The sequence below is a fragment of the Acanthochromis polyacanthus genome, chromosome 5 (assembly GCF_021347895.1).
Source record: "Acanthochromis polyacanthus isolate Apoly-LR-REF ecotype Palm Island chromosome 5, KAUST_Apoly_ChrSc, whole genome shotgun sequence".
In the NCBI taxonomy this organism is placed as follows: Eukaryota; Metazoa; Chordata; class Actinopteri; family Pomacentridae; genus Acanthochromis; species Acanthochromis polyacanthus.
The window spans coordinates 18,916,858-18,933,101 of NC_067117.1; the positions used below are offsets into that span (position 1 = coordinate 18,916,858).

The window sequence follows — 16,244 nt, forward strand, 5'->3', positions numbered from 1 at the left end:
TTTGCCCCCGTTTTACACTGTGCTGCTTATCGAGCAGCAGAACTTGTGTTATCTGAGGTTCATTCTGTAAATATGGTGCTAATTTTGGCCCAGAGCGAGAGAATAGCGCATGAGCGTGTGGAAAAACTTCATATTCTAAAATCTGGCTAACACAGAGGCAACTGGAATAAGCCCTTAAGTTACTAATACCTACATCGCTTCTATGATCTAGAATCCTCCAGGTGTTTGGTCACCGGTTTTGTTCACACCTCACACAGGCCGCTTTTCATTTTTACCTCATTTCTTGCTTTGGGGAACAACATCACACACACTGCAACTTAAGCGTCATTTTCAGTTGTAACACAAGACAGAAAAAGCAACTATAGGAACTGAAATGAGCCAAAGATTTAACGCCTTTCTTCGGTTGCATAGCAACAATGCTGGGTTCAGATAACAATCTTTATCCCACTGACCGTCGTTTTTTCTGAACCCAGTAACACCCAGCAGTGGAAACATTCAATCTGTAGCCTCATTTCTTGTTTCTCAGCCTCTAAGCTGTGTTGTTTCAGACCCAGGAGCCCCTGATTCCTATGCCTTAACACGGGGTTGTTTGGATTACAAAGGAAAATAGACAGCGACATGCCAAATGGAATGTACAGTCAGTGGGATTTTGGTTGTGAGCTCGGGTTGCTGCTTTTTTTCTGTTTTATTTTCTAGTGTCACAGTTTTAGGGTCCCATAATGAAACACTGCTATTGTGTTTGTTTGCTTCCTCTTCATCTCTCAATGTGACATTAGTTAGAGATGAGTCACCAGCAAAAGGAAAAAAAAAAAAGAACTCAAAAACTCATCTCACTGTCACGGATATTTCCCTCTTGAGTGTGTCTCATTCTCACCTCATTGGTGTTCCAGCGATGGCGCTCCTTGGGCAGAGAGGAACATTTGGGCAGACACTCCAGCAGCTTCTTAGGAAGGTAGATCTTCAACTGGCCTGGCTCATCTGGAGGGGAAGAGGAAGAGGAGGCGGGGGAGGAAGGAGTGGATAGAGATAAAGTAAGATAAATGAGGGATGAATAAGAAGAGGAAAGAAATTTCACACCAGACACTTTAACGCTGTGAGCGGAGAATACCAAAACTCAGTTCGGCCTGAACAAAATCATAACAAACTTTTAAAATGTAACATTTTTAATAATGCAATATAACAGTCTTTTGTCATAGCAGCAGCAAAAAGTTATATAGGGAACAAAGTTTGTTATTCCTAATAACTGAAACAAGACAAGGACTTCAAATTGCATACCAACCATGCTTAATATTTCATTGCCATCTTTATGTATGTGTCTCATTATATCTTATGCACTTATGTGTGACTCACAAGCAAGTCAGGTTGATCGTGTTGTAAATCAGGGTATGAACAACAGTCAACAAGCAGTAAGTGTGCAGAGGCGGTGGCAGCACACTTACTTTTTTACAGCAGGTGGAGGTGCACCTGGGACCCACCTTCAAACAGATTTGGATTAAGAAGACTCCATTATCATGCATTATCAGTGCTTTTGGGGTTGGTAACAATCATGGCCAATCACATGGGCATTACTTATCCCCTTTAAAAGCAGTGCTTGCCCCATAGTGGTATACAGAGAATTTAGTAATGGAGTGTAGAAACCCATAATAGCTCATCCTTTGAGGAAACTAAAAATCTTGCACAGGTGCTCCAGAGTCCCAGTCTAAGTGCTAAGCGTGATGTTGAAATAGTTTAAATTGGAAGTTTCTTGACATACTGAAAGTCCTGGAGGGCAATGATGCACTATTTTACTTGGAATCACACTGAGACACACTACAGGTTGGCAAAAATCAGATAACTTTTACTTGTTTAGCACTGTTTCCTTAAAGAATCCTCCTATATTTTTCTTATTAGCACCAAGTTCAGCTCCCCTCCTGACTCTAACCCTCTCACTAATAACGGTACAAATAATAATAACCTTTAATTGTACAGCACTTTATATATGGGAAATGCAGTTTCAAACTGCTTTACAATAAAGAAATAACAAGCACTGATTGCTTTTCATCAAAGTGGACACAGAATGATCATAAACACAAGAACAAAAGGCCATAATTAATGTAACAACACTAAAAATCAAACCTACTAAATTGCAACAACAATAACAATAATATCATAAAATTAAAAAAACTAAATACAAAGAATGCATAACAAAATATGGAAAACAAAACCCTCTAATTATAAAGTAAAAGAATGCATAATATCAAGCAAAATACGAGATTTTAACAGGAGTAGCAAAGGGCAAAGAGTCAAAACTAGAAAAAAGCTAAAGTGAAGAGAAAAGTTTTTAGCTTTCATTTAAACTTCCCTGATACCTGAGTGTTCCATTGCTTTGGGGCGTAACTGACAAAGATTGCATCCCCATTTTTCTTTCAGCTGTGAACATCTACAAAAATCCTGCAGGTGATGATTGCAATGTTCTTGCAGGCAGATAGTTAACAAAAAGGTTGGCAATGCAGCTTGGTCTAAACCTATTAAGCACTTTGTACACAAAGAGGATCTAAATGTAACAAGGAGCCAGTGAAGAGCTGCTAAAACTGGACTGATGTGCTGTCTCCTCCTCATTCTGTTTAATAGTCAAAGTGCAGTGTTTTGAACGAGCTGAGGTATTACTAACAAGTACTGCCTGTGTATACAAAGTCAAAGCTATATGAGTCTGAGTCACCGGATGTAGATTGCAGATATAAGTTTGCATTTCACGCGAATTTCTCCTTCCCTTCTACAATACTATCTATGCATTAGCATTTTCAAAATCCCCCTCACCACAGGAAACAACAACCTCCAGGCAACAACCTACCACACCAATAATTTAAAGTTTTGTAGAAGGTTTAGGTAATGCACTAATTCATTTTTTGTGAGTTTGCCATTTCAATGACAGTACTCACACCCCTGCATGCAAATGTTCCACCAAAATAATTTCCCACGTCAGAATTGTGAGGAGACACCAGCATCCTGGGCCCAAGACACTGAGATTGGTTTAAAGAAGTACAATAAAGTCAGAGCATTTTTCCCCACACAGCAGAATGATTAAGAGCTAAAGACACAACATTCTGTCTGCATTCTGTGACGCTAACACTACAAACACTTTAAAAACATACACATGAACCACACCATTACAAATGTTGACATGTGTCTTCATTACGATCAACACAGACACTTGACAACCCCACATACACTAGTCTGCTGTAGGAGATAGTCACACACCAAATCCACAGCTAAAAATATGCGCTATTTTCTTCAATATTTGTTAAAAGATTAAAAAAAATCTAGAACGCAGCTTCTTCATGAAATTGCTTTTTTTTTTCTTCTTTTTTTTTTACAAATGTAACAATATAAGATGTAAAGCTCAAATCTGGACAAAAAAATGTCAGAGTTTGAAAATATACAGCCCTCATTCTGCAGCTCTACATCTCTCCCACCAGACGAGCACACACTTCAAGCTAAAAGTCAACATTCATTCGTTGCTCCACACGGGACTTGACCTCAACCTTCTGACTGAAATTCCTACGTCGAACCCACTGCACCACCACATCCTGCACTCAAAATCTCCCCTCATAAGCTATATTATCTACAGCCTGAAAACGGAGCCAGGAGGAGGTGCAGAAATCTGGCTTCCTCTTAGACCACTTACACTAAAATATGCTGGAAGGTTAGAATGGAGATTTTTGCTCAATTACACCAAAAATAAGACTGCCTACCCCTGCTTTAAGTCTTTAGTTGGAATCACCACGGAGCTCGGGGCTGATATACGCCATAAATAATACTATAATATAACTACTGGTGGAAGGATTTATGTTTTAGTGAGAGCTATGAGAGAGCACCAAGATAAAGATGCAGTCTTTCTTGACAGCAGAACTGTTTGGTGTTGCTGAACTACGAGTGAAACAACCCCGACTGCGCCTCTCCTCCCACTGCTGTGGAAGGAGAATCACCAAAATAACAAATAGGTGCAGGTAAGGTAAAAAAGAAAAAAAAATCCCACCATGCCTTAGGAAAACACCACCTCACCAGTGCGTAGGCACAAAGATAGACCCCCCGTTTGCGAGCCCGACGGGTGTTCTGCTCAGAAGTCAAACAGAGCAAGCACTCAAAGGTTATTGATAAGCATTTGAGTAGAGGGCGTCCATTCATGAGTCCCCTGGGAGGATAGGAATTATACTCTACCTGAGGGCACATGACAGAGTGAGAAAAAAAAGAGAGAGAGATAGGTAAGGTGGGAGGGCCAGAGTGGGAGACAGAGAGAGGCAGGGAGACAATGAGCCACAGAGACACAGTTAATGAAGAAAAAAGAAACTTAAGGAGAAAGAGAGAGAGAGAAAATAAGAATTTTGCAAGGACAAGGGATGGAAGAAGGTAACACAAAGGCATGAAGGGAAACAAGCACTATAGCAGGACATGAGTGGGGTCTAAGAGTGTGCGTGCTCATGTAAGTAGGTATCTGAGCATGTGTGTGTTTCTGTCAGTAGGAAGTGTGTTCAGGCACGTATGCTCCCCCTAATCAATTATGCATTTATTAATAGAAGGCCTGAGAAGACAGAATTTCAAACAGCTGAACTGTGCAGCAGCTTAGTTAAACAGCTGAATGGTGCAGCTTAGTTAAAGCCTAATTTCTTTTTTAGCAGCACTCCAGCCTCTCTGCTATGAATGCCAATCAGCGTTTAAACCCCACCCCTCCTGGCTATAACCCCCTCCCTTCCCCTGCTGTTCTGAAGAATTCTCATCAGAGCCTCGCCTTTGAAATGTACCAGAACCACCACATCAAACAAGCCCGTTGCACATGCGCAGGCACACACGCACACACACAAACACCCACGCGCGCGCACACACACACACACACACACACACACACACACACACACACGCATGCTCATACATACAAACACACATACACACACAGTGCATGCCGATCAAAGAACACACATCACAGTATTTGTCCCAGAGTGGCGTTTTTTCACCAGTGACCTTGGTGCCGAAATCCCTTTCAAAGCACACCTTCATGGACACAACCGTCATCTTAACCCACCCTCACACACACTTGCTCTCCCTGCTGACGAGGAACGGACGACCAACTTTGCAAAATTGTTGAATGCTGATGAGCTCTTACACCCCAAAGAGTTGTATCTTGTATTTCTAACAATCCTGAACCAGAGAATGCGTCCCTGTTTTAAAAAAAAAATTCAGCCTGGGTACTGTTGCAATCGTCTTTTCCATCTGTTCCAAATGACTCTCAGTGGAGCTGTACTGTGGTGTGACATGGGGCAAAAACTTCCCTTTTGTTTCTGGTTACCCAGGAAAATGAACCATCCTGGGACACAAGAAAAACATATCTAAATATGGAAATTTGGTGCTGGTCACATTTACATTTGTATTTGAAATAATAAAACAATTTCAATAACTGCATTGTTGTCATGCGAGTCCCTCAGCAGTAAGCTGCACATCCTGACGGTACACAGATCACTCACTCACTTGCTAATTTAGCAAAAAGAGTCCGAAAGTGCGACAAAGCCTGAATGCTAATGTGAAACTGATGGCTCATTAAGTCATATTGAGGTATGTGGGCTAAAAAGTGCGAATGTTCGACCAAAGTGAAACATTGCTTTGGTACCCTATCAAATGCCATAATTTAGACTGGAATCACACAGAAAAGCGGCCTCAAACTGATGAATATTTTACCTCATAAAACTGTCATCTCCATATTTAACACAGAAACAAGCCAATGCCCTTGTGAGATGGCTGTCAGTTAATTATAAAACTCTCCTCAGTAAAGAGAGAGAAAAACGCTCCAAATGCAACTCTTAACTCTCCCCCTACTGATATTAGGAGGCGTCAGGGGAAATTTTCACATTTTCCCCCCTTTTCGGGATGAAATTAATGTGACAGAAAGAAAGGCTCATTGCACAGCAGCTAGATAGAGGGATGGGAGGGAGGGCTGGGGGAGGAGGGCAGGAGGGGAGGGGTGGGGTGGGGGGAGAGAGCCAGGGCAGGCAGAAGATAGGGGGGTGGGTGGTATGGAGGGGTGAGCGTAGCACGGGATGAGCGAGAGTGCAGGAAGAGGGAGGGAGAGACGAGAAAAAGAGGGAGAGCGGGGGGCGGAGGAGGGGGATAGAGAGATGGGTGTGCATGCTAATTTTATCATTCTGCTGATAAACTTTTCCTCCAGTAATCCTCCAGCTGGGACGTGAGAACAGATAGGAGACAGGGATAGGCTCGGGAAGCCTCAGCTTATATTGAACAGTCGAGAACACTCTATTCTATTCTATTCTATTCTATTCTATTCTATTCTATTCTCAAAGTATGTCTTTTTTTAACAGGGTTTGCTGCAGGTATGAGGCCATCTGCTCCCTTTGAATTGAGTAAGAGGCCGTGGTTGGGATGTTTGTAAGGATGGGCTTGGCGTTTTAACACATCCCCAACACCACCATCACACTCCCAACCCTCACTAAACACCATGTCCGTCTGCTCCTCCTCACATCTGTTTATTTTCCTCCAATTTGTCCCCCCTAATACATACATACACAGGCAGAGACACAGACACGCATCTGCGCCACGTCCCCTTGAATCAATAACCAATCATAGCAATCATTGCCTTTATAGTCCCTCTAACACACCACGGCAATCGCACACATGCCCACCGCCGCGCTCGCACAAATACCAGACCACGCACCGACCCCAGATTACACACTCCATCTCACTTCTAGTTTAACAAGGCCCATTGAGGATTATAGATACATAATGCCATGTGTACAGATTAGGTATGACAATAAACTGCTGATAGCCAAAGTAAGCCCTGCCTTCTGTATGGCTATGTGCAGTAGTGTTTGAGTGTGTGCCCACTAATACTGTACTGGCACGCATGAATAAACATGATGTGTAACAGAGCTGAATTGGAATGACGTCTCAGCAGAGACACACAGCGATATAGTGCGTGTTTGTGTATATGTGTGTGCATGTATGTGTAAGTGTGATCTGTTACAGAGCAGATGAGAAGGAGACCTCAGTTCCCGCATCACATCATTCTGCCAGAAGGCTTTTATACTTGCTCCCAGAGTCACCCTGCACTACAGACAAATGTGCACGTGCCACTTAAACACTCTCACACACATGCATGCCAACTGTGTGAACAGTGTTTGTGTGTCTCTTACTGTTGGCGTCAGTGTCGTCACTCTTGGGAGGGGTGTGTCCTGTGTAACCAACAGCAATCCTGACCATTCGCTCTGGATTTCTTATCTTCTTCAGTCCTACAAAGAGAGAAAGAGAAAAAGAAAAAAAAACAAAAGGGGACATATTTAGGAGACACTCCAGACTTTGGTTTCCTTGGCAGTCACACACCTCACCTCGTTCTTCCTCCTCTAAAGCCCAGAAACAAAACTCCAAGTGATATGCATGTGGGCTGATCCATTTTCTGATCCACTAACTTGCATCCATTGTGTCCCCTGATCGATTGGCCACAGTAGATACACTGCCTCCGTGTGTGTGACTAACTTGTACCCAGCTTTAGTTTCTCTTCTCTCTCATCATTTCTCTGTTTCCCTGACCACTGTTGCTATGATACAAAGTAGACCAACCAGCGCAGAGGGAGATGGTCTTCCAGGCTATATGGTGGATGTTGTTCTCGTGCCCACTGGTGTACTCTGCTGTTTGGGCGCCACACACATCTGCCAGGGAATGGAAAGAGTTGATAGCTGTCTCCTGCCGTCGCCGCCGCGATTCATTTGGCTTTCATTCAGCACGGCAGAGGCTTGTAAATTATTACATCCATTCTACGCATAACACTGAGCAGGCACTGGGCAAAAAAAAAATCCCTCACACTGTGAATGTGTGAGTCCATTTGCGTGACAGTGTGTAGGTACAGTACAGTATGGGCAGGGTGGATGGTTTAATATTTATGTGGTTCAGTGCCTGCTGATCTGCCCATGGGCCTTCTGTCTCATCTCCAGTTCTAGTCTTTTCACGCAACGGGACTCTCAACCCACGGCCTTCCCCTTGCCTCTGGCAACACACTGCATGCTTACTTGCACGCGAGTATGTGTGTATCTAACTTTAAGAGCTGTACGCCTGAGATGCGCCTCAGAAATGTATGATACTACACATTAGCCAAAAATTGCCCCTTGGAGAAATCTTGCTCAGCATTGCTCCCTAGTGGAGAGAGTGTTAAAGGCTCTCCCTGTCATTTCCATTATGACTTTGATGAGGAATATCAATCAGTTAAGGATAGTCCAGAGATAAAACTGATGGTGCATGGCAAATTTTTATTGCCATTTTAGCTCCAAAGTTGTCGAGAAACTGTGCCGCCTAGTTTAACAACACAGTTTGTGTTTGTTGGCTTTTTTCTTTAGGAAATTTAACCCCTTAGTGGCATCAAGTAAAATGACTTGGAAGAGACCAACAGTCGCGGGGTGTTTCTAAACAAATGTCAAACACGCTGAGTAAAGAATAAAGTCTTCCTTAACGCATGAGTTGCAAAAGAGATAATATTGCCAACCTTAAATAATTCATGAATGAATGAATAGCAGCCTGAATGAAATGGTGGCTGGTGTGTGATGATAACGACCCCAAGAGTTTAGTTACGGGAGTAAAAATAAAAAATAAAAAATCAAAACGGATTCATACATGATATGACCTAAAACTGACACACATACCCGGTGCTGCCTCCCCCTTTTCTCTCCCCCCACCCCCCAACCTAGATGCAGTCAGATTCTCACCTTCAGTGCCTTAGCAACCGTAAGCACACATCAACAGCAAATGAACACAAACATAAACACACACATCAGATTGTGACTAAATAAATACACAGCTGGTCGGGGAGAGAGAATCTGCAATCCAGTGCTCTATTTCATGCTTAAAGAGAGACAGATAAACACACACACACGCACACACACACAGAGAGAGAGAGAGAGAGAAAGCATCTGAATTCCTTCAGCGTGAACCTCTCTCATCCTCATCCCCCTTTTATGCTAAACGCTTTAAAAAGCGCTCATGAAGCGGCCGGGCTACTCTGGGGAGACGATGGCAACCGTCGGACGGTGAAAAACTGCCCCATCCCGACTCACTCGGAGCCCACCGATAGGATAACTCTCCTCCTGTTATTTATTTGCTGTCGGTTAACCGAGCTCCACACAGTCGCTGCTTCAGCACCAGCGTCCGTGTTTTCGGGACGGGCCGGAGGAGAGGGAAAGCCCCGTCGTTATCTCTCCCCTCCCCGGTGCCTCACGTCCCTTCACCGCCTTCGTCCGAACCGCGAATATCGGGACTCTGCCACCTCAAATAAAAACCGTTATTCCTCTCTTACCTTCCGGCTTGTTTTCGGCAGCCATTTCCCCTCCGCCGCGCGCCTCATCCCTCCTCCTCCTCCTCTTCCTCCTCCTCCTCCTCCTCGACTCGACCTAGTGGTGGTGGGAGGGGTGGGGAGAGGAGGGGGGGGGGGGGGGGACCACGCGCGTGCACGGAGAGGACAGCTCAAGGAGGGGGGCGGGGCTGAGAGGAAGGGGATGAGGGGTGGCGGCGAGCCTGCCGCGTTCAGACTCACTATTGGACCGAGAGGAGAGGAGCGACGGTGGGGATCCGTGATGGAGACTCGCGGAGTTCTCCTCCATCCCTCCGCTCTGTATGGGATGTGCAAGGTGCCATAATTCACCTGTAAAATCACAGCGCTGGTTTTTATATTGCAGCGTCAAAAGCAGAAAGAGCACCTCTTTTTACTAGCCAGAGTGTAATTTAGAGGGATGTGGACACTACTACTACAACTACAGAATCTGTCAGTTTCTGGCATCCTATTCACTGTCTATGTGAAACGCACCATGTTATATGCTGGTTGCATTAAGGTGTGCTTGGAGCTATGTTACTTGGAATCCCCCCGGAATTGCCACATCTCATTTGCTTAAAGTAGACTTGACTTCTACTTTCAATGAGGCGCAAGGAGACACAAAACTTTCGCAAATGGTCTAAAATATCCATTTTTAGACCAACTTACACGAGGCCAAATTAAGCAACTGCACAGCTTAATTATCACCTCAGACGCTTTTAGAAATACTTCTCACTGAACTGTTTTCATGATAAAAGAGAAAATTTGTGACCGAGCAGCCATGTTGATCCAATGCTTCTTCCTAACTTAAGCTAAGACCGCTGTCTTGTGACCACCTCGCAGCCCGCAAGTGACATGCCCACCAAGCAGACGATATTCAGATGCGGTGTGTTTCCATGTGAGAAAAAGCACCTCTTCTGGACATGCACCACAAAGCAGCTTTCACACGCAGTATGCACTGCGCTAGCCATCAGGTTCAGTGAATAGTTCCTGGGAGTCTTTAAAACCTCCAGCAGGACAAGATTACCATCCTCTCAAATGGGAAGTTTTCATTTTGATGCAAACATTTCAACAGCGAGCATGTATTTGTCCCATGCCAAGTAGCAAACATTAGTATTAGCCTTGTTAGTAGGCAGCAAGCATTAGCATTAGCCTCATTAGTATGAAAACATTTCTCCTTATGGCTCAATACAACCACAAAGCTGTGTTATAAAATTTGAGGAATTCCAACAGAGACCTGCTTTTCCTCAACTTGACAATCTACCAAGCAAATACCTCATTTCTACTGGCCACACGTTCCTACATACTAGCGCACAGAAGTCAACAAATTTGATCTCTGACTGAGCGTGTGGCCTCTGTGAAAGCCACTTAAAGCTGCCATGCAATCAAATGCCCAAAGAGCACCACTTTTCTTAAGTAAAAATCAAGAGGGCCACTTTTACACTGTCAAAATCTGAAATAATGTCACTTTGACGTATTAAAAATGTTGTTTTTAAGGCTGTCAAATGATTAAAAATGTTACTTTCCAAGCTGCCAAAAGCTGCCATAGAACTTGCTTTTATGGTGAGTTTGATTTTTATAATGTAAAGTAGATTGAGCATATTTTCTTAAGTAGACCAGCGCTGCCATAACACACACTACACAGTGCCATCAAAAGTCAAAAGAGCACCACGTTTTTGCTGTACAAAGCAGAAAGAATGCCACATTTTGCACTGTCAAAAGCTGGCATAATGGCACTTTATACGTGGCTCTAGCTCTAGTGTGTTGAAACGTTGATTTTTACAATGTCAAAAGCAGAACGAGCGGCACTTTATATGCAGCCAAAAGCTGCCTTAACATCACTTTGTACTGTGCTCTAATTGGATGCATTAAGACAGCGCCTTTTACACAGTTAAAAGCAGAAATAGCATTGCTTTTTATGGTGTCAAAAGGTGGCACAATGCCATTATTTTCAGAACTGTGGTGAAATGGATTAAGAAAGTGCTTTTATGTCATCAAAAGCAGAAGGAACGCTGCTTTTTACACTGCCAAAAGCCGGGATAATTCTGCTTCAGTAGTGCTCTAGTGAAATGTATTGAGATGGTGATTTTTACCGCGACAAAAGTAGAACAACAGCAACTTTTTACATTGCCATGAGCTGCCATTATACCGCTTTTTAGAGCACCCTTGTGAGATGTATAGAAACACTGATTTTCAGGCTACACCGTCAGAAGATGAAAGACCTGTTGTTTTTACAGCGTCAAAAAGGTGGCAAGATGACAATTTTTACAAAAGTCTATTGAGATGCATTAAAATATCAGTTTTTATGCCATCAAAAGCTGAACAAGTGCCTTTTTCAAGCCATCAAAAGCTGTCAAAATCCCATTTTTTATCTCACTAGTGACATCTATTAAATCAAGCCATTTTTGCACCTGCAAAATATTAAAAAGCATAATTTTTATGCACCCAAAAGCTTTAAAAGTGTCACTTTATATATTCTCTATGAAAACAGCCATGGAATGCATGCAGTGCACTCCAGTAGTGTTGCAACATATTTGCACCTAATTTGCATGAAGTTAAAGTCTAGACTACTTTTTGCAAATCAGGGATGTCAACATAGCGCTTTACAACACTTTAATCACTGAACTTTTTATGCTATATGAAGCATAGCTGGCATAACTCTTCTTTTCTTCTTATACTCCGCTCTAGTGAGATGCATTAGCAGCCGTTATTATTGATGCACCTTAAAAAGTGGCCTTTTTAAAAACTTCTGATTGCACAGAAAGCAGCGTTTCAACGTGTATCCCGTGCAAGCTTGAGGCGAATTATGGCACTTTTGGCTTCCCATACCTTTCTCCCGCTGTCCACGCCCCCCTGATGTTCACGCGCGCTCTTGCTCTCTCCCTTTCTCTCCTTCTCTCTCACCCTTCTCACGTCACTGAACGACGTCTGTATTCGAGGACACCTTGACAGCCTCCCACAGCATCATCATCATGCTCATCATCATCTTCTCTCACACACTCATATACAAACGAGCGCAACACAGGCCTACACATACACACACACACACACACACACACACACACACACACACACACACACACACACACATATATATATATATATATATATATATATATGTACACACGCACACACACACACACACATATATATATGTACAACCCCATTACACGCACAAACTCACAAAGGCGCGCTCATTTTCTTCACATGCAGCGGACTGTTGAGAAAATGCGATGTAAGGTCGCGTCTCGCCATAAATTATGAACCCCTCTTGAATTTAAATGAAAAGCGCTGCCTGAAAGAGAGTTTTTTTTTTTATGCGCGTGGGCTGGCGGGTGCTGTCATTCGCTGTGGTGCTGAAGCTCGCGGTGCTGAAAGGACAGCTCCACGCGCCTACACAGGCTCACAGACACTCACTACCTGCTTCCTTTAAACTCAACCCGTGACAGGTCAGAGGGAAACTTACGGCATGAAATGAAAAGAAAACGCATGTCCCCTTATTTTCTTTTTTCATTTTTTTTTTGGATCCAGCAGGAATCACTGCTCGTAATACCCTCCACGGAAAGTTGAGTTTATAACGAGCAGTTTCAATATCCTCACTGATGGGCTATTTATAATTCAACCGCTTTATACTAGGTTATCCCTTCTAAATAGCGGGGCTTAACTGGGACCATTATGTTCTCGTTTCCAACCCACACTGTCACTCGGTGCCTCGGGCTAGAATATCGTCTTTGCACCAAAGCCTTGTGTTTGACAGAGACAATCCTCTCTGTAGACACGCTTCTACGGAAAACAGAGGCTTTTCAATGGTTCGTCCTCGGCTACGTATGCTGCGCGTAGAGCCTCGGAGGCACAAGACTGGTGATCGACAGGATTCAAACAGGATGAATGACGATTTATATTAACTGAGAATGGTTTTCTATTAAAACTTAAAGATTTTTAATGCTGTGTTTGTTTTTGTCAACCTCATGTGAAGCTGGTGTAGAGCTCAATCTGCATAATGACACAATAGACAACTGGACTTTTTATTTTACCTCCTACAGCTCAGGTTCAAATTTGCATCCAAAATATAAACAGCCACAATAACTCACTAATATGGTTTATACCAGGGTATCTCCAGAATTTTTAGAGGTGCCAAGATGGAGTCACAGAAAGTTATTGTATTATCCTGTTGCAGTATAGAGGCTATTTGAAAGCCATGTCAGTATGACAGGTAAGAAATAATAAATGTCTTAGCTTCTAGCATGTATATATGCGCATTTGTACCACAAAGTCCTTCAAAATGTTAAGATACAATCAAACGTACTTAGACTTTCCAGGTAATAACACTGAACAATGTCAATGTTGTAGCTTCTTATCCTGCTTTATGTAGGTTGCCTAATATTACTGATGTATTAACATGAGCAGTATTTAATGTTGCAGCTCAGTTTAACAGATAGCGATCACCCTCTTCAATAAATTTATATGATTTCGGTGTAAAACCTTATTCTGCTCTGCTATCTACAGATAAATGTGTTTCAATATAAGTTCAATATTACCTGCAGAAATATGGTGAAGTAGAGCAGCTGTATGAAAATGAAAGATCAGCCAAGTAAAGGGGGCATTCTGAATGAGTCCTACTGTCACATGGGATATTTACAATTTTACTGGTCACTTAGATTAAAGTCTTAGCGAGCAGTTGATGTAGTAATTATCCTTTAGGTGCTGTCTTAAAGATAAACTCTGTGTTAAAAACAATGTAGTAACAGTTATTTTATTATTTAGGGTGCATACAATCCATATTTGCAAACCTAACTTGTGTTTAACCAAATTACCACACAGAAACCTGGTATAGAAAGAAATATCTCTTTAATTCAAATGGATGGGAAGAAACAATGGCTTACTGGGAGTCCAGCAGCTCATTTTAACTCCTGGACCCCCAAGCAGTTTACTCTGCCAGTGACAAGACAGCTGATGGTGAAACAAACAGAAATGCTAAGACAGGCATGAAGAAAAGGTAAGCTTTTGTATGCATGTTTGTTAAAATTTAAATAGTTGAACTGCTAGCTACTTAAAAGCCATTTTTCACTTCTGCTACACTTAGTTAAATGGTCCAGTTAGTTAATTATAGTGGTTCAGCCAATCAGAGTTAAGTATTGGGAAAGTAAACAGACACTGATGACATTTTTTGCACAAATGTAATAACTTTTCATAGGCCTGAGTGATACAATGGTAGCGAGATGTATTGCCAATAGATGTTTTACCAGTAGCAATAAGAAAATTGTTTGATGAAATGTTTGATAGTTGTGCATTAGGTGAAAATGTAAAGTTTGGTTGTAAAAACATACTCAAAGCATACTCCCTTCCCTGGCTTATCATGTTCAGAAAGGACACTGTCAGATTAAAGTCACTGTTGTAGCAACTTGATACAGAAACACCTCAAGCTAGAAGGACTGTTTCAAGAGGGTATCTACATATGGACCAAAGACTCAAATATTGTGATAGACATGACTACGCTTATAAAGTACAAGAGTAAAATATTTATTGTTGCCCTCTGAAGAGGAGGCAGATGGAAAACCCTGCAACAATGTCCATTCTCAAGCAAGCTAGAAACTGAATGGTTTACTAAATGTCTACAATGAAACTGGATTTCAGAAATTAAGTTTCAAGACTCAAGGAGTGGAGGAGGTGAAGTAGTGGAGAACTGGACTATGTTTTTACTCAGTTGGTTTGGCCAGTTGTTGGCCATGCAGGCTGCAGTGGGAAATGACAAGGCACAGATGTGACTGAGAAGCGACCACTGATAATGCTGACTGAAGCTTCATTATCACAAAACACAATGATTGTTTCCTCTACTATTTATCTTGCTCCAGGAGGTAGAATAGATTCTAACAGAGTGGTAAGCTAGAAGCTAGTGAGCAAGAATAGAAGCTCCTAGGCCATGTGACTGCAAAACGTCCTTAAAGACCTTACAGAATTATTCATTATGAACTTTGGATGAGCAGGACACACCCCGGACAGGTCGTCAGTTCACTCCAGGGGTAACACATACAGACACACAATCAAGCATACTCACTTTCACACCTACGGAAAGTTTGGAATTACTAATTGACCTCAGTATGTCTTTGTACTGTGAGAGGAAGCCGGAGCACCCATGAAAACCCATGTAGGCACAGGGAGAACATGCAAACTCCACACAGAATGACCCAAGGAGCTTTGGGCTGTGAGGCGACCATGTTAGCCACTGCATCACCGCGCTGCCTGTATTTACTATCCTAATTACAACAAAGGCAGGTTGTGTGGTTCCAAAGGTCAAAGACAGAGACCACAGGGTAATGGGCCTGTTCGCACTTTGAGCCTCTTGGTCATGAGGGGCTATTAAGCCAACCATGTAGGCTTCAAAAGCTAACTTAAACACAGCCATTGTAATGTTCTATGACAGGCTTGAATCATGAGTTGGTCAACACACAGCCAACATGATTCAGATTAAATCAACAATAACTACCTAGGTTGATATGATTACCTGCCAGTAGCTGCTTCAGAGGTGAGGGCACAAAGCTACAGCTGGAGGACACCGGCATGGGTGGGCGGAGACATCGGACTTGAACCCGGAAGTTGTACGGCAGGTAATTGGATTTTGGGGCTTGAAATTAAGAGTCCATGGTGTTCAGACGAGAGACTGGTGGACGCCTGAAGAAGACATGATGAGGGGAGGTTGGGAGCGTGGACTTTCGTGATGAAGGTGGTTTGATCTGGACTATTCATGGAGGGGCGGGATTTGGTTCAGGTGGACCGACGGGATGGGCGAAGCTGGCGTTTCTTGATGTGGATTTGAAGGTATCAATGTGAAGTAACCAAACAAATCAAAAGTTCTTGATGACTTACACCATTTGGAGGTTGGATGTGACTGTTAAGAAGCTCTTGTTGAATT

The 16,244-nt window shown here is 42.8% G+C and overlaps 1 protein-coding gene across 1 annotated transcript in view; it reads right to left on the reverse strand.

The window, feature by feature from the left end:
• LOC110956129 (calmodulin-binding transcription activator 1-like) overlaps positions 1 to 9,441 on the reverse strand; it is a 54,748-nt gene extending 45,307 nt beyond the window's left edge. The window contains 3 exon segments of the mRNA XM_022201439.2: positions 875 to 978; positions 7,176 to 7,271; positions 9,323 to 9,441. Of these exon segments, the coding sequence (XP_022057131.2) occupies positions 875 to 978; positions 7,176 to 7,271; positions 9,323 to 9,347 (225 nt within the window). The 5' untranslated portion in view covers positions 9,348 to 9,441.
• Positions 9,442 to 16,244: the final 6,803 nt, after the last annotated feature.